Source organism: Phaethon aethereus (genome assembly GCF_964289735.1).
Source record: "Phaethon aethereus genome assembly, chromosome: 16".
Classification (NCBI taxonomy): domain Eukaryota; kingdom Metazoa; phylum Chordata; class Aves; order Phaethontiformes; family Phaethontidae; genus Phaethon; species Phaethon aethereus.
The window spans coordinates 9,516,918-9,542,929 of record NC_138592.1 but is presented as its reverse complement, the minus strand read 5'-3'; the positions used below and the strand labels follow the sequence as shown (position 1 = coordinate 9,542,929).

At 45.6% G+C, this 26,012-nt stretch overlaps 1 protein-coding gene across 1 annotated transcript in view; it reads right to left on the bottom strand.

Annotated features, from left to right (window-relative positions):
• Positions 1 to 22,667: 22,667 nt before the first annotated feature.
• The window catches only part of KCNB1 (potassium voltage-gated channel subfamily B member 1), a gene marked incomplete at its 3' end in the record, with an annotated part of 124,034 nt that continues 120,689 nt past the window's right edge, over positions 22,668 to 26,012 (bottom strand). The window contains exon 2 of the mRNA XM_082007295.1: positions 22,668 to 24,689. Within this exon, the coding sequence (XP_081863421.1) occupies positions 22,668 to 24,689 (2,022 nt within the window). The remainder of the gene's footprint in view (positions 24,690 to 26,012) is intronic.

The following is a 26,012-nucleotide window of genomic DNA, read 5'->3' as shown; positions in this document are numbered from 1 at the left end:
GCCCAGGGTGCCGTGGGAAGTGCAATTTCTTATTGCTTTAGTAAATAGGGTTGGGAGAATATGAGCTCTGGATTAGAAATTGTCTCAGAACTTATCCCAAAGTTGCAGAGGGTTTCAAGCCCTGCCACTGAGCCCCGGCATCACAAACTCATCGCCATGAGGGCCCTGTTGTTGGGTTTTTTCCCCCAGCTCATTCACTTCGGTGGCAGGTTTAGCTTTAGAGTCCCTGGGTCGCTGATCTGGTTGGGTGTTTGCTACCTGAAGTCACAGGAATCACGCAAGCGTAAAGGAAATGGTGGGTCACGGTGGCTGACGAGAGGCGAGCTGTGAAAACCCGGAGCTTTGCTGGGAGGGACAGAGCACTGCTCTTTCTCACCTCTTTTTTTTAGGAAGTAGGATTGGATAGAAGTCGTTGAGGAGGTTTTTCTAAGTGAGAAATGCTGGTGAGAATGAATGTTTTTCATTTCCTGCTAAATTCAAGTGTCAAACCAAGGCTTCCTCCCGCTATAACCTGAATGTCCAATCTTGGGTCAACTTGAAAGGTGTTACAAAAACTGGGTAGTTCTGGTGTCTGTGAAGACTTTCTTAAATAAGAGCGTGAAACAACCTGAAGGAAATTTGAAGGATAAATGGAGATTGAAAGTTTATTTCTAGTTAGAAGTAGTTTCCTTTGAAAAGAACAACTCCTCCCCAAAAAGTTTGAGTAGCAAATCTTGATTATTGCTACCTGCTGCCTTAGCTGGAAATGTTAATAATTTGATATTGGCCTCAGCACTTTGATGTCTCACAAGTGCTGCCAGCTGCAGCATGGTGGAGAGACCTGGACCCCGATTCCCGGTTCAGCTCCTGGCCTCCTGCACGCCCCCGAGACTGCAGCTCTTCTCTTCTCTTCCACCTCCTCAGCTGTCAAAGGCGGGTTGCAAACATTACCATTTCTGCGAAGGGCTCGTAGTGCCCCAGTGAGATGCTCTGGATGCAGACAACATGCTCCTTTCTTCCTGTGTGTATATACAGTGTGCAGTCTCCTCCAGCCGTCTCCACTAATCTCATTAAAGCTCTTTTTTTATGCGTTTGGGGTTTGTAATTTTTTTGTTGTTACTGCTGCTGCTGGTTTTCTGCATCACCACTCATTCTTATAATTAAAGTGACAGCTATTGAACTAGTATGTCAAAACAGCATGGTTGAGGCAGAAAAGTACTGGGAAAATCATCTTTAATCAGACAACGATTCATGTTTAACCGGGTAGATGGTAAGCCCTAGATCTAGCTGGCTCACAGTGAAGTTTCCCCAAGGACAGGGTGTTGTTAAGAGTTTTGCACAACTGTCTAGGTCCCACCACTTGGGGTTTTTAATGGAAACTATTTAATATGGAGTTTCTGTCATCGTGTCAGAGCTGTAGTTGAGGAACTCTGAACCCTAGCAAATCTTTTCAGACTTATTTTCTAGAAGCTGTACAAAAAAGGAAAGGAAAAGGAGGTTTATTTTGGTTTGAAGATCAGTTGAGCCCTCCAGTTTGGTTGGAAATTCATGGTTTCCAGGAGTCCCAGCTCTTTGTTCCCCAGTCTCTTGGCACCACAAAGCCAGGTACACTAATCCCGAGGGTATCTCAGCGGAGAAATCCCGAGTGCGGGTAACGTTTGCAGCTCCACGAACTGTGCGTCTCCCCTGCGGTGCGCGGGGCGAGAAGGGCTCCGCAGGCAGAGCGGCACAGGACTGTGCAAGCATCCCGGGAGCTTCTTGCTCGCGGTTTGCTCCCACTCCCCAGCTTAATGCTTGGTCTAGTTCTTGCTCTCCCTCCTGCTTTCCCTGCTCTGTGCTCCCCTAACGTCAGTCTGTGTGGCTGTAGATGCCATGATACACGTATATATAGATTTACGTATACCGCATATAAACCAGTCTTGCATTCCTTTGAAGGTCCCTCTGCTCGGTGTAGCTACTTTTCTAGAAGGGTTTCTTTTTCCTCCATGCGACCGATGCAAGGCCATTCAATCTGCTGTAACCAGACAGCTGCAGTCCTTAATATTTCAATATATTCCACCTCCAAAACAGCCGGTAACATCCAGCCAACAAGCACTGATCTTCCCTTTTGTACACTTTGGCTGCTGTCCCCATGGTCAGGGAGGTGCTGGGGACCCGGCGGGGGGGACTGGGGACACATCAGGGTTATGCAAAGATGTCTCAAGGGCTTTGGAAACCCTGGGGCTGAGAAAAGGGGCTTAGCCTTTGGGCAGGCACAGAGAAGACCCCAAGCAGCTCTTGCTCTTTAAGGTTCTTATGTCTCTCAAGGTTTATCATGCTTCTTATTACGGGTTTGCACCCGAAACTCTCCTCCTCCTTTGAATTTCTCCGCCATTCTGCAAAGGCTTCATGAATACATGTGGAAAACACCGCCTGCCACGCATTCAGCTGGGCTTGATTAACTGGGGTCTTTGAGGTAGGGAGTTAGGAGCATTTTCATTGCTCATTTAAGATGCCCCGTGACTCTGCAAAGAGGTATCATGGCAGCCTGCATGTGGCGAGGCCTTTAAATTTATCCTGCTTACCATGGCTGCTCTCCAGCATCCCGGTTTGTAGGGTTCAAGAACCCTGGATTAATGGCAATATTTTTATATTGCCTTAAATAAGCTTTCATTCTTGACCAGAGATTCGTACTTCATTACATTGGTATGTTAAATGCAGTATTTATTTGCAGTGCCATGCAATCTTACAGTAATAACATTTGATGCTGCTTAAGATGAAAAAGCCCGGGTTTCATGAGCTGAAAGGATTTCTAGCTGGAAGGAATCAGCCCTCCAGTGCTCAGATACCATATAGCACTAACCCAAGCTAACAGTTCGTTTTCCAATAACATTTTTAAGTACCGAAGCTACTGACCTTTGCAAGACCACCGGAGCAGAGAGCCTGCTGTTGGTCTGGTGTGGCAGCTTCTGTGTTCCTGAGGTTTTTTATTTCTGGGACAAGATTCTCTCCATCTCTGTACGCATGAATGAAATCTTTGATTTCAACACTCCTGATTGATTGGTAAATATACATACTGTAAGTGAAAAAGAGTGGTGAGTAGGTGGGATGCTGCTGTTCTTTACACACGTGCTGCCCTCTGAAGGTAACTGAAACTGGATGCTTTGGGCAATCCAAGTGCTGCTAGGATCTCTGTCAGAATGGAGATGAAGATACATGAGACACTTATGAATTTCTCAAAGAAATTAGTGGGTGGGAGGGGAACGAGAAGGAGGGAGACGGGGCAGCCTTTTTCTATTGTACTCACACAGTGGCACGCTGATGACTGGGAGCTACTGAAATCCTTATAATCGTCTCATGGATAGAAAATGTAATTAAAAGGGACAGCAATCTTTCTCCAAATTCAAAACACTGCAGTCTATCTTTGAAAGCCATTTTGCTATTAGCACAGGTGGTAATGTCCCAGCAATTGAACCCAATCTGATTTCCATGTCAAACTGCTAAGGAGAAAAAATGAGTTCCCTTCGGGATGCCACCTGACAGAGCCGCCGTGTCTGGAGGGGGGCATGGGAGTGTGAAGCAGTGTGCAGAGCTCGGACGGGATGGGATGGGACAGGCAGCCCAAATGCGGGACCACCTGAGCGTGCGGGTGGGCACCCACCAGAGAAGAGCCAGAGACTGTCATCTTTGCCAGGTCTGTTCCCCCCAGTGATGCCTTGCCCTGAGATGGAGATATGATGGGTACACAAAGCGGCACATAGTGCTGTCTGCAGATGGCATCGAGTATACTATTTTTGCTGAGGATGAGCAGTTCAGCCACTTGTTCTCCGGGACAATAAGCAAGTCTCTCACATCTTTGTCTTGCTTTGCCTAGATGTTAAAGCAACTCCATGTCCTGGGAGAAAGGATGTTCCTTGAGTCTGTCAGCAAAGCTGAGATATGTATGAGAGGCTGGGTGAAAACCTGCTCTCTTTGTTGGGCTTGGTGTGGCTGTTTCCCCCTCTTGCTCAGACAGGAGTGCCTTCAGACAGTTGTGTCCCTTCTGTGCAAAAAGAGGAAGGTTCATCCAGGCTTGCAGCGAGCAGCCTGGGTAAATGCAGAGTTAGTCCAGCACAGAGATCTTTGGTGCTCTTCAAGACTTTCAGAAAGACCTTCAATTCGTCAGAGCCCTGAAACTGCAGGAAATTTGGTTTCACGTTCTTCAGGCATTATGAGGTTGAACAAAACATTTTTGGTGGAGTAACCAGTAGGACTTGACTTCAACTCTTGGTTGAAAGAAAATCTACAAAACTCTCCTCTCTCCCTCTGTTGTTTATTTAGGTGTGTTGCTTTTCTTCTGGGATCAAAAGCAGAGGAGCTGAAGTGCAGAGAGAAAATAATCTTCCCTGGTCTTCCTCACCCCGTGAACAATGGAGTCAGAGTTACTGCAAGTAAAAGAAGACCCTCTACCTCTGTCTCCGGTGGCTTCACGCTAGGCTATGGTTGGAGGGTTCTGCTTGGCTTTAGCAGAATAGACTGGCTGATCCAACCAGCCTTTTTGTATTCGGCCACTGAGAAACGGTGAGCAAGGCTCTGGCAGCCAGAGGCCACCACTCTAAAGTACCTACTGCTCCTCTGCTAGGTGGGGACTGACAGTTCAAGAAGCCCTGCTCAGAAATGCCGGTAAGGTACTAATGCAAGTACGGTATTACTAGGGGAAGTAGTGGAAGGTACTGTCTCATGGTACCTGGCCAAGAGCTCATCTGAAATGTGTCTCCATGGACTCTAAGACTTCATGTCTCAACTTTGCAGCCTGGAAAGGGGAGGGTGCTGAAGAAGGAGACGAAAAGGAAGGAATTAACAAGAAAAGTAAAATAGCTAATTTTTTGTTTCATCTCCTGAGACATGAAAGAAGATTTTTGCAGCTAATCAATTATTTCTGAAATCACTAGTAATAGCTGCAGGCAACGTTAACTTCAAGTTTCCCGATGAGCAAGCATCAGTTATGTACTGATTTAAAATTCTAATGTATTTTCATTTTCAGTAGCTCAACTCTAACATGACTGGGGGTCTGGAAAGAGGCCAGAAGAAGTAGCCATGTTTCCAACAATTTAGTAATCTCCTTAGATGCAGCAGTGGAAAACAGTGGCTGGATCCTATTGAAGCCTGGGGCAACCAATTATCTCAGCAGAGAGGCTCCAGAGCCCTTCGTTAGTGCTGGGGACGTGGGGAATTTCTGGTTGCTGTGAGCACAAGCGGTGATTTCAAGCTAAGCAGAAGAATCAGTTGTGTCATAGCTCTGCTGCTATTTAAAAACGCAGGGTGGGACCCCAGCCTTGCTGAGCGCAACACAAGTTTTGCTCCGGACTTTAGAGACAGTGGGGGTTCTGCCTCCTTTTCACAGAAACCCTACTGCCAAGCTGGAGTTAAAACCCAGCCAGGAACGTGGGCTGGAGCCCATCAGTCCACCAGTGTCTCATCCCCTCCCTGTCCCCGGATGGGAAGGTGGTTGTTTGAAGTCCCATCTCACACCTGGAGCCGAGGCTGGTGGCCATCGGGGCCATGGGGAAGAGGGAAGGCGCTGCTCTGGCTGAGTCTCCAGGGTTGGGTTGGCATCCCAGTGGCACTGCTCGGTGACTGAGGGATGTGTCATCCGAAAGAAAAAGAGAAACAGATGGTAGAGGGAGTTACAGTGGGAGGAAAACCCAATTAGAAGTCCCGGCATGGTTTGTGGTAGGGATATGGATCTTATACCATGAGTAACAGCTAGGAAAAGAGAGGCACCCAGCTTTTTCACCCGTGGTGGAGAAAATTCTTGTTTCAGGCAGAGAATTATATTGGAAAAAGCTTTTGCAAAGCTTTTGAGAGATTCTTTTCTGAAGGGAGAGCTAACAGGGGAGATGATACAATAGGAGAGATGATAGATAGATTTACTATGTCCAGAATGTGGGCTTGTTATTCCAATATAGGGGGTTTTAGGTTTCCCCCTCTGGAAGATGCTTAATATTTAAGACAGCAGCCTGGGAGTTGGAAGTCTGTAATCCCACCGCTGGGAATACCCCCAGCCCCTCCTGGCATAAACACCCAGTAACTCTGAGGACACTCAAACCCGTGTTTTGGCTATTCGGAAGTTAATTTTCAGATGCCGTGAGCATTAGCATGAGCTGAAGTCAGGCAGCCGGCACCTCTCGGCCTCAGCGGCCGTAAAATTCCTCACGGGTGAAGCAGAGATTGTAACTTTCCACCAGGCACAGGGACCGGACACCGGCTCGGCGGGGTGGGTGCGCAGGGAGGTGGTTGTGGTACGGTTCGCGGCCCCTGCCGTGGCTGGGGTGGGGCGCGGAGAGCTGAGCGCGGAGTGCCCGGCGCGGCGGGGCTCTGCTCGCTCCCCGCGGTGGGGCGAGCAGGCGGCGGTGCCAGCACGCAGGGTACCGCTCCTCCCCGCCGAGGGGCGAAGCGAACGCACAGTCTGAGTCCAGAGGCCGTGAAAAGGCTAAAGAAAGCACATTTCGTGCCCTCAGCAGACGCTGGGGGGGTGCTGGACTCAAAACCGGCTGGGACAGCGACTCTGGAAGGGAAACTGTTCTCAACAGGGGCTCACGGGAAAGCACCCACCCCTACCCCTCTGTGCATCCCGGTGTTGTTTAACTTGCAAAATACAAACCTTGAATGTCCGAAAACATCCAAGCTGAGTTGTCCTGTGCAATTCTTGCACCGTCATCGCTTTGCTCCTGCATTATGCTGGAGCACGACCGCCGCCGCCTGCCTCCAGCCATGCCCGGCCGCGGGAAGCGCAAGCGGAGGCTCGGCTGCTGTGCTGGTGCCTTCTAGCTTTCGCACGCTTGATTTGCTGTCAGAGCCATCTTTTCTTCCCGTACAGCTCTGCGGGCGGTAGTGGTGTTGCTTTGCAGGTGAACTGCACAGCGTGTACTGAAGCGCACTATTTATAGGCGGGCAGGGTGTCTGTTTAAGGAACTGGGTACAAGTTCTGGGAGCAGGATGTGAAAGAGCAACTGAGCAAAAAAGAGCAAGAGATTTCTGATTTTATTCCCTGACAGAAGGGCTAGGGAATAAAATCACAAAAATAATTCCCGAATAACATGAGTTAGGGCAAATTTAATGTATTTTTGTTTATTCTTTCTCACTGTGAGCACTTTTTTCCATGAAACTATATTCTTACCTAATACTGCACTCTTTAATTATCTTGCTGAATACATGATATAGTTCTCAGATCCCTAACTAATGTTAATAAATGACTTTTGTGAAATAAATATGTATTTTCTCCTTGTTGGAGTGTGCTCAGGAACAAAGGATCAGAGTTAAATATAGGACCAGAGCTCAGGCATGCTCAGGCCTCACCGTTATGCCAAGGCCATCAAGTCATCCTAGAAGCTTATAATAGCAATGCCGGTGGAAATGACTGCCCATCCTTACAGCCTTTTGCTTTACCTAAAAAAGTCCAAAAAATGCTTTTCTGTGAGTTTATTCTGGAACACCATGAAAGTATCAATGGCACAAACTATTCATGATGTAGGTATACATGAAGAAAACTGCAACACAGCATGGGATGCTTGGTGTCCTGGAAATCCTCTTTAAGTACCCAGGTATGTCTACAAAATCTTCCTACAGCTCTGGTCCGGTCAGCACTGCATTCTATCTCAGCTTGCATTCATCTACCCTGACACCAGCAAACCAAAAGCATTTAGTTGGGAAACAAGCACTTGCAAAATCCTTCCTTCACTTTCTCTTAATTTTTGTTATATAAATTCTATATTTTCTGGAATAGAGGCTCTGAACTGCTGAAGCAGTCTGAAGTCAATCCAGCTAACAAGCTCATTTATATTAATAGGAAATCAACTGTTCCTCTTTTCTGGATTCCCAGTGGAGCAGCTGGTGGTCTGCTTTTTCCATGCAGCCATCCTACTCCATACTCAATGCCTCAAAAATATTTGTTTGCTAGAAAATGTTAGTGGAAACCAATATTGCTGATATGAAAAACAAATAAATAGAGAAAACCACAGATTATTCTGGTCAATTAGACCTTCGGAAAGTGGTCACATTTTTTGTATGCTATTACATAGCACTTAAGTCTTCCAACAACCTCATGGCTTTTAACGACTAATCATAAAAAAAACCCCAAACAGAAGAAAACAGAGTTAGAGCTATGGTAAAATTATTTGCCAGGAGCTTGTATTTAGGAGTTTGGACGTAGCTGCTATAACATATCATACTAAGACTTCTTTCCCTTACCTAGCCCAGCTGGTCAGCACTGACTGTTTGGGGAAGACGTAAAAGAAAAGCTACACAGGACAACTTAACGGGCTACTCTATTCTTGGAGGAGAAAATAATTTTTGCTTGATACCATTAGTCAAAGGGTTATATACCTTCTAATTTATTGATTCTTTATCTTGTACTGTGACTTGCTTTGCCATTTAGTTGCCATTTAGAGTGTTTAAACTCTTTGGAGCTCCTGGGACATCCAGACCTTCCCATTAGTGGAGTCGGCAGCGCATAGCTGGTTTGAGGCTGGAGAGCCTCTGCTATCGTGACGGAGGAACGGGGCCCTGTGGATGCCCCAGCGTAGTGCTTGGGTCCTAACGACAAGCAGATTGCACATTTGCATATGATGCAAATGAGTGACTTAACCACAGCAGGAGTGGCATGTCTTTCTCAGCCCCTCATTACCATCGTACAACATTGGATGTTAGCCATGTAGGTTAGAGAAGAGGTCATCTTCCCATGCTTTGACTAAGCCTTGAGAGAGAGAGATCCTCTCTTGGGATTTGTCTCCTGCATAATGTTGCCTGAGGCACCGTGCTGGGGGTGAGGGGGCCCCGGGCTCCCAGGTGGGGTGGTAAACCCTGTGGTCCGCTCTCCTCCTTGGCAGGGCTGCAGTTACCTTCCTCTATGGCTCAGCTAGACACCTGGTGTTATCCACACCATGTTGGCTGTGTGTGGGTCACAGCAAGGAAAGGTGGCAGTTTCTGCTCAGCCACACAAGCACTAAGTTGTACCAGAAGCTTGGAAGGTAAGTGCACACTTGTGTAGCATTGTAGGTATTTGATAAGCTCTGCTTCAGACTCCTGCAGTTTGGGGACTTAATCTTGAAAGGCTTTTTTGGCTTTGCCAGTCTGTCATGATTCAGAAAATAATGTCTCCAATTTATTGTATCATCTGGCTATTAAATTTGCCTGTAAAGAGGAGTAAAAATAGAATAGGGAATTAATTTTTAAAAAATAATTTAAATTTACCCTTTCTCATGCCTGGGTCAGTCTTCATCTGACTGTCTCTTAATGTTCACCTCTCCACTGTTCAGGAGTGCTAGTTATCATCAAGACATGAAAACAGCACTTTACATCTTTATGTATTTTTTTCTGTTCAGCACATAGACCAATGCATTTTAGCTTCAATTATTGTTAACCACGTCTGCCAACATTATAAAAATGGCACTGAGTATAGCAAAACACAAGCGTACCTTTAGATTAGAGACATGGGTTCACTGTTTAATTATATAGGTATTAAAGTGTGTGATGCAATGTTGTGCAAATTTGCTCTCATTTTCCAAAGCTAAGGTTAATGCTCAGTGCTTGTGTTTATAACCAGAAACCGCAAACTTTCACTACTGTGACATATTAGTCTCAGCTTCTGCATGGATGGTTGCAGATGATACTCTGGGGCAAAGTTACCTCTAAATGCTCTTGCTTTCTGAATAACAATGATGTAGCATCTCTTAGTAGCTCAAGTTCCTTATGGAAAGCAGGAAGAAAGGTAAGTAAGTAGAAAGAGACAGTATGGAAGAATCTAATCCATATTTTATAAGCAGAGATTTTCCTACCAAAAAACTTGTAAATTATTTAAATTGTTACTGACTCTTCTGAAATGATCAAAATATATTGAAAAGCTGAACTTTTCCTCATGTTCATGTGTGCTGAAATGCCTAAACATCCTCCTTGGTTTCGGTGCCACAGTATGATGTTAAATGGGAGCAGAAATGTCCCTGGAGAAGGCAGTGACATCTGTAGGAGCGAGGTCCATGCGGCACCATCTGTACTTTCAGCAGCCCATCTTCCAGCTCTGCACACCAAGTTAAACTCTGGGAAAACTCCACTGGGTTTATTAAAGAGAGAATTAAAAGTAACACAATAAAGCGGCCATGGCCAAACAAAGCACAGAACTTACTTGCCAGCTGGTTCCCTAGTACATACATAGTCCTTAGTTGGAGCGAGTCCAGAGGAGGGCCACGAAGATGATCAGAGGGCTGGAGCACCTCCTCTGTGAGGACAGGCTGAGAGAGTTGGGGTTATTCAGCCTGGAGAAAAGAAGGCTCTGGGGAGACCTTACTTCAGCCTTCCAGGCTGAAGGGAGCCTACAAGAAAGCTGGAGAGGGACTTTTTCCAAGGGCATGCAGTGATAGGACAAGGGGTAATGGCTTTAACCTGAAGGAAGGTAGATTTAGGTGACATATAAGGATGAAATTCTTCACTATGAGGGTGGTGAGGCACTGGAGCAGGTTGCCCAGAGAAGTTGCGGATGCCCCATCCCTGGCAGTGTTCAAGGCCAGATTGGATGAGGCTCTGAGCAACCTGGTCTAGTGGAAGGTGTCCCTGCTCATGGCAGGGGGGTTGGAACCAGATGATCTTTAAGGTCCCTTCCAACCCAAGCCATTCTATGATTCTATGATTTAACATTTGTGTTTAATTATATGATGTAAAGCGCTACGCAGTGCCGTGATACCAGGCCATGGAGGCAGCTGGTGCAGACACAGCAAGGAGCGCCCAGGCACCAGCAAGGGCGGCATGTGCTCCGTGCGGTGCGCGCCTGCAGCCGTGCTGCTCTTCTTGGGCCCCTCTGCCCCACGGGGTGATGAGGAAGAGCTGGATGAGACCCACCAGTGCTCAGGGGGTTGCTGGGGCTCTTGTGCCCCGACTCGGGGTGTGCGCTCCCTCGCCAGATGGTTTTGTTTGATTAACCTTTGGGATTATTGGCTGTCGCCTGGCTCGGTGTGGGGTGGACATCAGCTTCCTCTGGGTGTTTGGAAAGTAGATACGGTGGTTTTTAGATGGTTTAGAGGATGGTGTGTAGCAAAGAAATAAACAAAAAGGTGCTTAGTTTAGCCTAAATAAGACAAATCACAGGCAAATCCATCCAGGTGGGAAGGAAGAGATAGTGAGGTTAGTGCTGATGGAGCCAGAGAGGAGAGATTGCCTGGGGACGTGGCATGGAGGAGATGGAGGAGAGGAGACTAGAAAAGTGAAAAAGCTGCTGGATTTCATTACTCTGTGTAAAGTCTGCAGAATGCTTTATGTTGTTGGTAGAGAAGTAAATGTGCTGATGTTGCCCTTGGATGCTGGCAGCCAGTGCCCAGAGTAGCACTGAGGCTGGTGCTGAGCAGGCAGTGACCGCTCTGGGGCCACCAAGCTGCCACCGGTGCGTGGGCTGGGACGGCTCCTGCTTTCTGCATGGTGCTCCTGCCTCGTGGTTTAGTTTAACCTGCTAGTTAGTGCATTGGCTTGGCATAAAGCACATGCAAGTAACAGGGCTGAGGGGACATGGGGTGGAGGATCTAAGGCAAAGCAAAGTTTCTGCAGTATATACTTTAACTTGGAGAAAAATATTTAATATCTATAGATTTGGCACACAATAATGAAGCACAACATCTCAGGGGATAGGCATTATTTTAATTGACTTGATAAAGTAAATCAATTCATAGAGAAAACCTCCTTGGACAGTATAATTACAGATACTGGATTATAATTCAGGATCTTGCATGCTCAAGCTGGCAGGCAAATAACAAGGAAAATCATTAGCAGAAAGTAGAAGAGGAAGACATATGTTCTAGGAATTTCTCCACTTTCTAGTTCTTAATTTGTAAACTTCCCTTCAAGTTCAGTGCCTTAATCTTATTAGATGTCATTGTCACTGCTTGTTATGAAATACTGAACTGATCATTTAGATTTTTCTTAAAAAGATCTTACTAAACTGAAAATGAACACAAGTAAATGCAGAAACATGCCATTAATATGCTATGCAGGACTTCTGTGAGATTTGTTCACTTGTGCATTTAACTTTCCATTTTCCATTTGCAAATGTGGTGGCTGTATAGAATTAGATGTAGAACTGTGCACTTGGTCTTTTTCATTTGGTTTGTACGTGCAGGAACGTGCGAGGGTGTGTGGAGTGCAGAACTGCACAAACAAGTGGTTGGTCTGGGTAGAAACATGTGCTTATTTGTTCTTTTTACATTTTTAAATGGCCATAAATTAACATCTCCGTGAACCAAGGGGTCCAGATTAAAGTTTTGAAAACTCCTACAGAAACTGCATTCCAGTATAAAAAAAGTTGATGTAATCAACTCAAAGGAAACATTCCTGAGCAGTTTAAATTACCTTTGCTCTGATGACTTGTATAATTTAACCAACCTACTGCTTAATCTAATGGAGAAGACAACCACAGTGGCTCTACCATGAAGTCCATGTTTTTGCCTCAAGTAGCAGCAAAAGCAGCCCGTTGGTCTAGTCACACCCAAAGCCCTTCGTGTCCGAACCTCGGCTGTTCTCCCACCTGTGCTGGCTTCTGCATCTGCACAATCGCACGATCAAGATGCCAGTTTCCAGGTGCTGCTGTACTGGGTTTGCGTGGCAACGTTTTGGTCGGGGCGGGGGGCTGCAGGGGTGGCTTCTGTGAGAAGCTGCCAGAAGCTTCCCCCATGTCCGACAGAGCCGGCGCAGCCGGCTCCGAGATGGACCCGCCGCTGGCCAAGGCCAAGTCCATCAGTGATGGTGGCAGCACCTCTGGGGGAGCAGAGTTAAGAAGGGGAAAGAACAGCAACAGCAATTGCAGCCGGGGAGAGGAGTGAGAATGTGTGAAACAGCCCTGCAGACACCAGGGTCAGAGCAGGAGGGGCAGGAGGGCTCCAGGCGCCGGAGCAGAGGTTCCCGGCAGCCCCTGGGGGAGCCCATGGCTGTCCCCCTGCGGTCTGTGGAGCTCCAGGCTGGAGCAGGTTTGCTGGCAGGACCTGGGACCCCGTGGGGTGCAGGCTGGAGCAGCCTGTTCCTGAAGGATGGCACCCGTGGGGGACCTGGGCTGGAGCAGCCCGTTCCTGAAGGACGGCACCCGTGGGGGGATCCGGGCTGGAGCAGCTTGTGAAGAACTGCAGCCCGTGGGAAGGACTCACACCGGAGAAGTCCGTGGAGGATGGTCTCCCGTGGGAGGGACCCCAGGCTGGAGCAGGGCAGAGGGTGAGGAGCCTCCCCTGAGGAGGAAGAAGCGGCAGAGACCAGGTGTGATGGACTGACCACAACCCCCATTCCCCGTCCCCCTGCGCCGCTCGGGGCGAAGGGAGAGAAATGGGGAGCGAAGAAGGGAGGGGTGGGGGGAAGGGGTTTTAAGATTTGGTTTTAGTTCTCATTATCCTACTCTGATTTGATTGGTAATACATTAAACTCATTTTCCCAAGTCAAGACTGTTTTGCCCTTGACATAATTGCTGAATGGCGTCTCCCTGTCCTCACCTTGACCCACGAGCTCTTCCTTATGTTCCCTCTCCCCTGCCCAGCTGAGGAGGGCAGCGGCAGAGCGGCTTTGGTGGGCACCGGGCACCCAGCCCACGTCAACCCACCACGGCTGTGTGCGCGAGGGCTCTCCCCGTGTGCCCCACATCCCCGGCCCGTGCACAGAGCGGCTGGGAGATGCCCCGGTCCCTGAGCCCGGCCGTGGCTACAGCGGATGCAGGTGGATTTTGTCCACGGAGGGTGAAGGCTGAAGCCCACAGGTTTGTTGATGCACTGAATCCATCAGACTTAAAACAGAGGAGGTGTCAAGCTCGGCACTGCTTTCCTGAATCACGGCCTTATCTGTGAGCAAATAACATATGTTTAAACCTGCTGTCAACTGCAATGAGCTCAAGCAGAAACTCAGTGCCAGCTGATGGTAGTTATATTTTTGGCCAGTATATATGACCATGAAACAGAGGAAATAAAGGCTTTGGTTTTATCCATACCTTTTTATTTATTTCTGTAGTCTGTAGTAAGGGACCATTGCTTTAAAATCCTTAGACATTTGGACATATTTTACAAGACAGTACAGTTTCTGAATGTCACACATTGATCACAGTTTCATACTACTACATGCATATAAAGACACTGATTTTTTTTTTTATTTTTAGTAATTTGTTTACGGAAACAACTGGAGAGGTCAATAAACTTCAACAAAGAATGACTAAATCAAAGTTACAAAAAAGGTAAGACTCTAAGTACAGTAGTATATGGCTAATGTTGCTGTAATCACCCCAAAGTGCCAGGGCATTGAAACATTGCTTAAATGGGGAGGAAACATGCCGAAGCATTGTGCCTTGGGTCGATCCAATATAACCGAGAGATTGTGCAATACGTGCGGGATCTGCCGGGCTGTCGGGCAGAGGCGTGAAGCGCTGCCCCTCCTTACAGACGCACTGAACTGGATTCCCCATTGCTTCCCCATTGCGCAGGCTGAAAAATAGCTGAAGTGCAAAGCAATGGAGAAACCTGTCATACGTTCTGCCCTTTCTCAAGCTGGGTCACAGTCGGCTTCAATTTCCAGATACAAAAGCAATTTGATCCACATGTACTAGCAGAGCCACAGGAAACTTATACTTTTCCAGTTTTTATTTGTTGTTAAATATCACATTTTTCTTTTAAAGGGAAGAGCACTGCTTTCTTATCCTTTAATGACTGGGGATGCTCACTGCTGCCCTTTGGAGCTTTCACTGGGAAGCCCTTGGCTGGGGCTCACGGGCCACGATGCACGCCCAGCAGCCATCCTGTGCTTTTGGAGAAGGAAGACCTGATGCTGTTCCCGGCCCTGCGAAACGCTGAGCGGCCGCGATGTGCAGCACAGCGCCGGACCACCCCGGCATCCTTCCGTGAGCGTGGAGTCGTTACGAAACAGCACATGCAACAGTACCTCATTAAGTGTTTTCTCCCCATTCAGGAACTGCTTCACTGGCCTGGTTAAAAAGGATTCTGCTGCAGTAAGTTGGGGTATATTTTTTTAATGCTAATCTAGCTGGAAAGTGAGTTTGGTTGGTAGCTGTGGCTGGCCTTCCTGATTGCAGTAGCGTGGCTTCAAAGTTCAAAGTAACATGGAGATGCTCTCCCCCTCACCCCCCCCCAAACACACCAGTGGGGAATATTTCAATGCAAAATTTTCTGCACCCACCACCAAAAAGCCAGAAAGAAGTCGGGGGGGGAATCATTCTCAGTCTTTGCCACAAGCCAACAAAACTGATATAAACAAAATAAATCCCAGTGTTTGCATGAGCCAACTTGTGGCTAATGGTACTTAGGGGCAAGGAAACATAAAAGGAAGAAAAGGCATAACAGGCAGAGCTCCTAAATGAAATATGGAGAGTAGGAAAGAACTGTTGAATCCTAAAATGATCATAAATGTAAATTACCAGTAAGACCAGAGGTTGTGCCTCAATCAAAGGTAACTGATGGCCCATCTGCCAGTAGTGTCCTCCCAGCATCAGTAAGTCCCCAGACCGAGGGCTGAAATTGTTGAACCATGTCCTGCTGTAGGGACAGTCATCGGTGAGTTTGGGACGCCGCTTGTGGCCTCAAGCCCACAAAGAGTGAGCTGACATGGAGGGATGCTCAGTCAAGATTGGGATGACGTGATCATCATCCTCTTGCCTGAAGGATTCCCCCCTTAGGCTTTCACTGACCTGTCTCTTCTTCCCATTCCCTCACTCCTCTGGTTTCCTTGTAGGTGCTGTGGACAGACACCTCCATCCCTGAGGTCACACAGAGCTTTTAGTTTTCCATCATCTTTTAGAAATATGGGTCCAAATTCTTTACTGGGCTAAATGGGGCACAGCTCCATTGACCTCAATGGGCTTTTACTTACAGCAGCAAAGAATTTGGCATTTCATGCAGATTTGGCTCCCTGGCTTCCACAAGGCTCTAGTTTGGGTGGGTCTTTGTACTGAGCCCAGCCTGATTATTATTTTTTTGAAGGTCATGTCACTACAGTCTTGAAGAGACCCCTTTAAAAATGTCAAAGGTTAATCCTTGTTCAGTCCTACAGAATATCAATGGTAGTATTTCTAGTTACAAAGAAAAATGACGCTTTCTCTTCTAAGCCTCTAGACCGAAGTCGTCCTGTGCGATGAAGCCAGAATCAAGCAAAGCAAAATTCTGAGTAGTATTTACAGATATGAACACTTGTGGCACTCTACCATTGGTGTCAAAGGACACTTATTTGTGGCTTAGGTAACACCAGCAACAAAGGAGATGAGATACACATCCTGACTGCAGACCTTTAGTTTTCCTAAGGTTTCCTTTGCCTGGCCAAGACAAAGTTTCAGTTCAAGAGCCTAAATCTGATCAGCATGGGGTGCAAAACACATGCTGGAAAATAAACACCTCTTCTTTGTTTGGTATTTAGGTCGTTTCTGTCGTGGTGAGGGAGGGCTGCCTGCAGGGGCGAATTTAGAAGACTGGTCTGACTAGAATTATAGAATCATAGAATCGTTTAAGTTGGAAAAGACCTTTAAGGTCATCGAGTCCAGCTGTTAACCTGGCACTGCCAAGGCCACCACTAAACCATGTCCCTAAATGCCACATCTTTCTACGGTTTTGTTGACTATGCTCAAACAAACTTACTGATATGGACGATGCCTTTTGAAGGGATTTATGTAATAGTTAATGGCAGATATGGGGGCCTATCGCATTAATTGCTTTCAAAAAAAGAAAAATCCCACTCAGTTTTAATACCCTCATGTGTTAAGTAGATCTTGTTGATACATAATCACAAGCAAACTTGTATCTGCTGGTTATTCTGCTCATTCGGGTGGTATCTGGACTTTCCGAAACACATGTTTTCCCAAAGTAATTCTGTTTCAAGTTTACTGGCTAGTATGTTGGGCATATAAGAAAATCACACAAGCAGACAAAAGGAAATGGGAACAAAACTCCATCTTTGGGAAAAAAAAAGGTCACTGACCAGACTGCTGCAGATTCAGAAGGAAATGTTTATGGAGAGCTACAGAGCTAGTCTGAAGCTCTTTGTCGTGCTAAACTTCAACAGGCCATGAGATAGCTTCAGGATGCACACTTATCTCTCGGACTTTTTATTCAATTTATGTGACGGTGCAACTATAAAGGAGCAAGAAAGATCATTAAGTAAGCAGGTACATGGATGGACTTTACCATAACCAAATTCAAATCCGGTCCCTTTCTGAACATGTACATTCAGTTTTTTATTCCCCATAATTTTTTCTCATTTCCTGATTTTGCCTGGGAGTGAAAATAGAAATTCCAAAACCCCATGGGAAATGAGAGTCTTGGCTATTCTGTTTTAACCCAGGAAAAACTCCCCCAAAGGTGGGAGCTTTGCCTGAGCATCACCAGGTCACTGCCTTAAAATAAGAGCCTGAATTTTGATGCTTATCGCAAGTCCATCATAATTATTAGGACAGTCAGATTCAAATCACATCTCTTCTTATGCTCTCAGCTTAATCAGCGTAAGTCTGAAGTATGGCTAATGCTGAAGCCAGTGGCGTTCGCTGACGTTTACACTGCCGTAACCGAGGTCAGAGTCTGGCCCGCTTCTGTGTTTCTCAGAAGGAACATCTTAGTTTCCATAGCCAGTCCCTGGGTATTTTGAAGTGACACAAACAGGAAAATAAAAAAACATGACAACATCAGACAAACTCAGTGACCTTTCACAGACGCACTTCCAAGAGGGTTGCTGCAGGTGTTTTTTCAGAACAAAAGAAAATAATGACAACAAAAAGGTTAGGGAATCAGCTATGTAAATGAACACCAAGAAAGCATCTAATATATTATTCTGTAATACAAAAAGAAGAAATCTGACTTGATTACCCTATTATAAATTTGCTAAAAATACAGATATATATTTATATTTTTATATATATATAATTTTTTTTTAATCTGAACAGAAAAATAGACTACTCTGGAATGCATGAAAGTCACATGACTTTTCCATACATCAGATACTTATAAAGCCAACACAATGGCAAACAGAGGTACAGAGGTAACTAGAACATCTGTACTTTATTCAAGAACTATTTAAAGCCATATTCTCCCCAAGTTGGTGATCCTAAAGCAACCTAAGGTAACACTTGTTCAGTCTGATTACCGCAAGCAGAAGTGACTGACCAAAGATGAAGAAGTCGGAGCTAATTTGGAGTCGCTGGGGAAGCCCACCTCCCCACCTCGCTGCCGACTGAGCTGCACGGGGGGACATCACTGCCCCACGGTCTCCATCGCTCGGCTACTTTATTCAGTAATTCGACTATTCACTTGAAAATGAGGCAATAAAAACTATTGGAGGTCATGTTATGTGGAGCTTACCGACAGAGAGAGAACTTGGCTTTAGAAACCTTGTCTTTGCGATGAGTTTTAAATACCCTCGTTATTTACTATAAACTGTACCAGTCATGATTCTGTCAAGACATAAATATACAATAGGTACAAATATTAACAATACATTACTATTTTACAGAAGAGAATACTGTTTTCCTTAGAAATGTGTATCTTATTAGCTGCAAGGGAAGAAAAGGCTACAGTTTATCACAGCCATAGTTGCCAAAGAAACCGACCTCCTTGGATGTGTTTCTGCGTGACTTGCACAGACAGATATTCCCCGGCATTGGACACACGGCATGTTCGGGAAGGGAATGTGCGTTCTGCGGGTTTTCTTTTCCTTTTTTTTTTTTCCTTCTTCTACCTTTATTGGCTCTTGAACCTTTCAGAAAAATGTGGATTTCACGGGAGATTGTTTTGTTTCTTTCTTTTTTTTCCCCCGTAAGTGTGCTTAGGTGAAGTTTCTAAGAAAAGGCACTGAGAAATCTACTGCAATGTGACTGCTGTTTTCCTCTGCTCAAGGCTGAAACCCAAAGGATCTTTGCCTCCCGGTTCAGAAAACTGCACCCATTCCTTCCGCGCATATATATATAGATAGATAATATGTTCATATATATATATATTTATATATATATGCATTAAAAACAATGTTGATGGGATAGGATACAAGCAAGTACAGACATCACACATACATAGTCCTTTCAGATATGACGTCTTCTGCAGCAGCAGGTGAGAATCTGTCAGCTTGCTTGATACACGATGCACGGTAAATTCGCAGACCTGAATGCCAAATATCAGTGATTAAACTGCACGCTTTAGCTCGATGCAAGAGATATTGCATATGTTCCCCAACTGTTAGGAGCTTTGGGAAACATTTATCAAACAAACTATAAAATGAAATTGTCTTTCTAGTGTCTATAGGATTTGGTAAGCGTTATGTTTTCAAAGCACTGCCTTTTCTTTTGTAATGAGTACAGATCTAGTCTACCATAGCTTCGTGTTAGAGTAGATTTCCCAGTGCTTACATTATATATATGTGTATTATGCAACACACACACATATATAGATACATACTTCATATTCAGACTTTATTTCATTAAAATAAATTAAACAAACTTCCTTTTTAACTGGGCACAAAATGAGAGCTACATCTTCATACACAAATAAGAAAGAAATGCTCTTCAAGCATATTATATGCTTAATTTTAAATTATTTGCTTTCTATAAGAAATCTATAGGACTTTGGCTATTCAGACTTAAAAGGTAGATTTTTAATGATACTTTTGAATTTGGTTTTCAAAAGTGACTCAATAAAATGCTACTTTAAAGGTAGGACTAAATAGATGATATAAGGTATGTGTTGTGAGTGATCACACAAGGCAGACAGAGGGCCTTTGGTTACAAGGAGAGTTGCACCAGTTGATTATCAGTTAAAAAATGATAGAATTGTTGATCTATACATTTTTGTCAGTGCCATCTATAAACCAAATAAATACATCAATTTGGATGAGAGTGTGGTAAGTACTACACTATATGGCTATATTTAAATACGTTCACTTTTGTGACATGTAAAATATGACTTTTTTCCACATGAAAGCATCAGCTCTAAAAATATTTAACTTGGAAATCACTATTACTTACTTTATCAAAAAAAGTTTCCCTGATTTTTCTTCTTTTTACATTTGTGCTGATGGCAGACATGAATGATCACTGAAACATAGAGATTATGTTAAGACTGTTCTCTTTAAGATTTCTCATTGCCACTCTATGGCCTCGAACAGCCACAGAATAAATCAGTATTTAAAGCTTATCTGCTGGAAAGTCACTTTACTTTTTCATGATGACTCAATCTTAACTAGTATCTCAGCAATGCATCGGTTCCTCTAAGTACACTTGTATTTACTATGGCCAAATCCTAAAGTCTTTCACCAGGCAAAGAGCCCACTCAGAGGAACGGTGGTTCTGGCTGAGCGAAGGCAGAGTAAAAGCTAAAGACCCTCAGGAACCGGCCCCGTGCGAGTGCTCCGGAGAGTATCATTGGCACGCCTCGGTGCCTTGAACTCATCCGAAGAACCTCCCGCGCCACCCTCCGCGTGGCGCGAGGGCTGCGCCACGTCTGCTGCCGGCGGCTGCCGGGCTGCTGCCCGTGGGCTAATCCTTGAGGTGGTGGCTCAGGTCTCACTCGTGCCTTGCCCAGGGGCTCGCCCCGCTGGGACGCAAGGGCAACTTCTGAGCGGGTACCTCGGGCTGCGTCCCACCGCCCGGGGGTGGGGTCGGCTGAGCAGAGCAGAGTTAACTCCAACGCGTGTACAGTTCTGTGCCAAGGAGAGACCTAACAAAGCTATCATCGTAACCCATAATAGTTCCTAAAACATATATGTGCTTATTGCTTTTGTCCGTACATGCTGCATTCACTATTACGGATTACAGACAGAAGTACCGTACGGCTTGGACGGACAGACATTTACATTCAGGACTAATCAACGGCTCTTTTTTTTTTTTTTTACAGTAGGAAGGAACAAACGCAGCGGGCTCGAGCGGCTCGGGGTCTTCCTCCCGCCCGTGCGCCTCAGCTCCCACGTCCCGTGTCTCAGCACGTCCCCGGACCTGCTGCACGCCGCTCGTCACACGCCCCGGCCGGTACTCAGGAACGGGTCAGGAAACGCTCAGTGACAGAGTTATTTACAGTTGAGTTTTACAGTAGAAACAGAGAACAACATAAAAGATTACCATCACAGTTACCACAGGACAGGTTGTGACTTGCTACAGGCGTGTAACAAATCACAGTCACGACAGGAGGCACAAATTAAAATAGTGCTTGGTTAAAGTGCTTGATTGTTACACTCTGCTATCCTACTCCAGCATCGCAACGACAACAAAAAGTCAACGTAAAGTGCTTTTCCCCCCCCCCGAGATTAAAAACCAAAGACAAATTATTTCCTACACAATTTGACGTAACTTTATTGAAACAATAATATTTTAAAAACCTAGGCTGGTGGCTGCTAGTTCCGTTCATTTAAAATGGTCAGATCTTTTTTTTTTTTCCTTTTTTTTTTTCTTGCTTCGTTTAAAAATGACTGGATGTTATTAAAACGTCGGGCCTGATTCTCCTGTCTCTCGCAGCTGCTTCTCGCCACAGCTTTGCAGGAGCCTCCCCTGCCCAATCTCCTTGCGAGAGAGAGCACAGCCAGGCCTGGGGGCGGGTCGCTAACGATTCCCTCTTTTTGCATATTTGTGTAACGCTTGCATATCTTCCGCTGCGCCGCTCGGGCGCAAAGAACTTCAGACCGACCGGTTCCTCTCCTACGCCAAGGGCGAGACTTCGGCTGACGCCTGGAGTTGGCGTGCGGGTGGGAAGGGGAGGCCTGGGGAGCCATCCCGGCACCCTCGGCACGTGCCACAGGGGCCAGCCGCGGCGTCAGCGCCGCCGCCGCGCTCGGCCGTCCCCACGGGGCAGAGCAGTGAGCGTCTCCCTTCCGCGGAGGGGTAGGGCGAGAGCCGAGCTCTCCTTCCAGCCCTACGCTCCCCGGCGCCGGGAAGGGAGTCTGGCTGCGATGCCTCCGGAGATTCCTGCTTCTGCATGGCTCCTTCACACCTTCCCAGCGTGGGCTGTGGGTCCCCCGAGGGCCACGCGCTGGCCCTGGGGCAGGTACTGATTTTTAGCAGGGAGTAAGTGCAAGTTTCACTACGTCCTAGGGGATGTTTGGAATTCGATACAAGTGGTGCAACTCACCCTGCTGATATTTCAAAAGAAAACGTCAGGTCCTACAGGATATCGTATTGTTAAACACACACAGAGCATTTTAATAATCGGTTTCTCTAGACCATTATTTGTTTTAAATGGTTTTCGCTTGGATTTTCCAATAATGCAAGTGTTCCCTGTTACCTTTAGACACAATATCCATCAAGGAAAGCTGTAGATGGGGAACAGCTGCCCTGAAGCAGTGAGCATTGTGTTTTTGATAGCTTTATACCAACCCCAGCAATTTATTCCAGAGTTCAAATCTGGCTGCCTTGGCATCCTTTATGGAACTAACGCAAATCAGATGTTAATATTTCCAAAAGGAGCTCTAGCGTTCAAGGGGAATGGATGGATATTTGGTCACATTGGCTTCACTGGACAACATGAAAGGAGATCAATGTGTGATCATGATTTGCAATCCTTATTTTTGACTGATGTGGGCAATGTCTTTAGAGTTGTTTCAAAGAAGGACATTTTCACAAACCCACACTGGACCTCCCCCAGACTTTTAGAAACAGGTGGCTTGTTTCAGCCAAGTTCATGCCATGCAGAAGCTCTTTTTTTTGTGTTGACTGTAAAGACATTCCTTTAAACCTTCAGTAAATTCTTTTGGAGCCCATCTCAGATGCTTTGATCATGTGTGTTAGCATGTCCTCCGCTGCCTGGTAATACATGGACTTCTGGGGAAATGTGATTTTCTAGTCTTACAGTCTCCTGATTGCCCTGGCTTCTTCCAGTAATACCTTCCATGGAGTAAATGCAGTTTTGCCCTATCAGCTTAGGGGAGGTGGGTAAAGCAGCAGCTTCTAGATGGTTCTTCTCTGTTCTATAAACATTGTCCTTTTGCTTTAGATAGCCACTGTTTGTAACATTGTACTTGGGACTCACATTTCCGGGCGGACTTGAATCATAAAGCAGCTGACCTTCGTCATCAGTGTCAGCATCTATATATTTGTGTATACCAGCATCGTGGAAGTTGAAAGCTATGGCTGTCTGTGTCTCTGGTGACTTTGGGGGTGTTCTCGCACTTGCGGTTGTGTAGATCGAGGTTTCTGGGCTCATGAGAGATCTGTCAGAGAGTAAGGAAGTATCTGTGGCCGCAGCAGCAGCTCCCCGGCTCTTCAGAGGGTCTGGGTATATTCTCAGTATATTTGATGCTGGTACTAATGTGCTGGTGTCCTCTTCCATGAAGTTCACTTTCAGAGATCTTAGTTTTAAAGGGTTACTGGCCTTTATGGAGCTTTTGGGACTTTCTATGAAAAATGCCGAACGGTGGCTGCCTTCGGAGCTTGGGTTCATTTCCACAAACCTGGCACCACTCCCCTCTGGCCTGCTCTGCTCCTGAATCACATTAATGCCACCTTTGCAGGGAAGGGTAGCGAGTGGGCTGTGGGAAAACCTCCCAGAATCAGGGAACTCTGCTGCACAACTTATGAAGCTGTCAATGCTGGACATGCTCCTCATGTCAATGATCCCATCAGCACGAGTTGTCAGCAAGGGCACCATAGGGCCAGGAAGGGTTTCCATTTCTAGGTCTTCCTTTTGCTTTCCAGGTTGACTCGACTCTTTAGTATTAAGGTTTGGCTGGGACTGAGTCTTTGCCATTTTGTTATACATGTCCTCCAGCTGTTGGACATTCAGGTGCTGGGGACTTGAAGACGACCTGGCTTTTTCTGGAGATCCTTGTTCCTTAGTTTCAAAAGATTTACTAGAGCTAGTTTCAGAGAGCGTTCTCTTGGTCCATTTCCATTTGCTGGGAGATAAATGATTGTCCTGAACTTTATCCTTTTTGGCTATGCTTTCTCCATTCTTTTCAACCACAATGTCCATGAGTTCTATACTACGGGCAAACGCATCCTTCATGTTCATGGAAACAATACTGCCATTCCTTTTTGCTCTTTCAAGAGCTTCCCTGCGCTTAATGGCTTTCTCCTGCCTCTTCTGCTCTTTGTAGAACTCTGAGAAGTTATTGACAATAATTGGGATGGGAAGAGCGATCACCAGTACTCCAGCAATGCAGCATAGTCCTCCTACTATTTTACCTAGAAGTGTTTTGGGGTAGATGTCTCCATAGCCTACTGTTGTCATGGTGATTGTTGCCCACCAGAAAGAAGCTGGGATGCTCTTGAATTTTGTATCATCCTCATCCTTTTCTGCAAAAAACACTAAACTGGAAAAGATCATAATGCCCATGGCCAAAAACAAGATGAGCAATCCAAGCTCATTGTAACTCCTCCTCAGTGTAAACCCCAAGGACTGTAAACCTGTTGAGTGCCGGGCGAGCTTTAGAATCCGCAGTATCCTCATAATCCGAAATATTTGGACCACTCGTCGTACATTTTGGAACTGAAGTACACTTTTATTGGATTCTGTGAGGAAGATAGTGACATAGTACGGTAAGATAGCTAGCAAATCAATAGCATTCAGTGGGCCTTTGAAAAACTTCCATTTCTTAGGTGAGGATAGGAACCGCAAGAGGTATTCCATTGTAAACCATGCAATGCACACCGCTTCCACGTGGGCAAGTTGGGGGTTATCTGTGGTCTGCCCAAATTCATCCATGCCTTGTAATTCAGGAAGTGTGTTAAGGGACAAGGCAATTGTAGATAGTACAATAAACATGATGGAAATGATTGCCAAAATCTGCAAAGGAAAGAGAAAACGGTGAGTTCATCTCAGACTATATTACGCTATCTATCATTACCATTAGCGCATGGCTGTATTTCCACTTATACATTTCAAGACTAATTTTGCTCTTAGTACACAGAAGTCAGATAACCAATGCATCCTGAGGTGATTTTATTTTGGAAGCTCCTTTTTATGTCAGATGCATAAAGGAGATGAGATAAAGCATCTACTTCAACTCCTGTGCCTTCATCTATGTGTAGTCAAGGAACGTGCCCCAAGCAGCTAGGATGCCAGGAGGGCTGCGTAGCAGTTATCAGCAGAAGCTTTTGATTAACTACTAATTAGGTGCCCAGCAAAGCCTATCTGGACAACAGGGTCTGAAAGCTAAGCAAGAAGGAATACAATTGTGAAGGCAAGATTCCATCAGAATGATGTCCTCCATTTAATGCACAGTCACATCTGTAATTTTGAGTGCCTATGGCTAATTACAGAGACGTGTGTACGTATAAACGTAAAAGTAATACACCCTTTTAAAATGACTCATCCCTAATTTGAAACTTGATGGTTGTGAAATACATGAAAGCTTTACCAAGCTTTCTAAAACATTTTGAGCTCTGAGCTACTCTGCATGCGACCGACCGGCCATCCTAGCTCCTCATCACAACCAGGGGCAAGAGCAAACTCATCCAGGCAAACCAAACTGCACAACACTGAGACCGTCAAGGCAGGGCAGGTCCAACCACTGGAGAGCTCATCCATTATCAGAAACCCGCTCTTGGGCTAAAGAGTGCAATGAAAGGAGAAGGGTCTGCAGTGAGCAGCCTCTCTAAAAATCCACGTAAATCTGATCTGATCCTGGGCCACCGATTCTATGCAGATCCAGAAAGCGTGAAGTGCTAAATTACAAATATACTTGTTTGCAGCTTTCAGAGGGTGTAGGCCAGCTGTCCTTCCATACCTGTTTTATATAGACATTAATGCTATACTTTCCAGTCTTCCCTAATTACATCTTCTTTTAAAGTCATTTTAGGGAGGTTTTAGAGCTGACAGACAATTTGAGGAGTGTTTTTTTCCTACTAGTGAATTCTTTCTCCAGTTCGTTAATTGGGTGGGATTATATCTAGTTTCTTAGGTTACTGCCAAAATACAGCAATGATTTCAAAACACACGTATATGTGACTAATGTTTTTTGTATTCATTTCAGTGTAAGCCGGTCCCTTATGCTCGCTTTTCTCCTGCTTGATAGAAAAGCAGCATGAAATCAGTTGCAATGTCTGTGCATGATGACTAGATACACGATATTAAGCAATGAATTATAAAATGTATGACAAGAGTTCT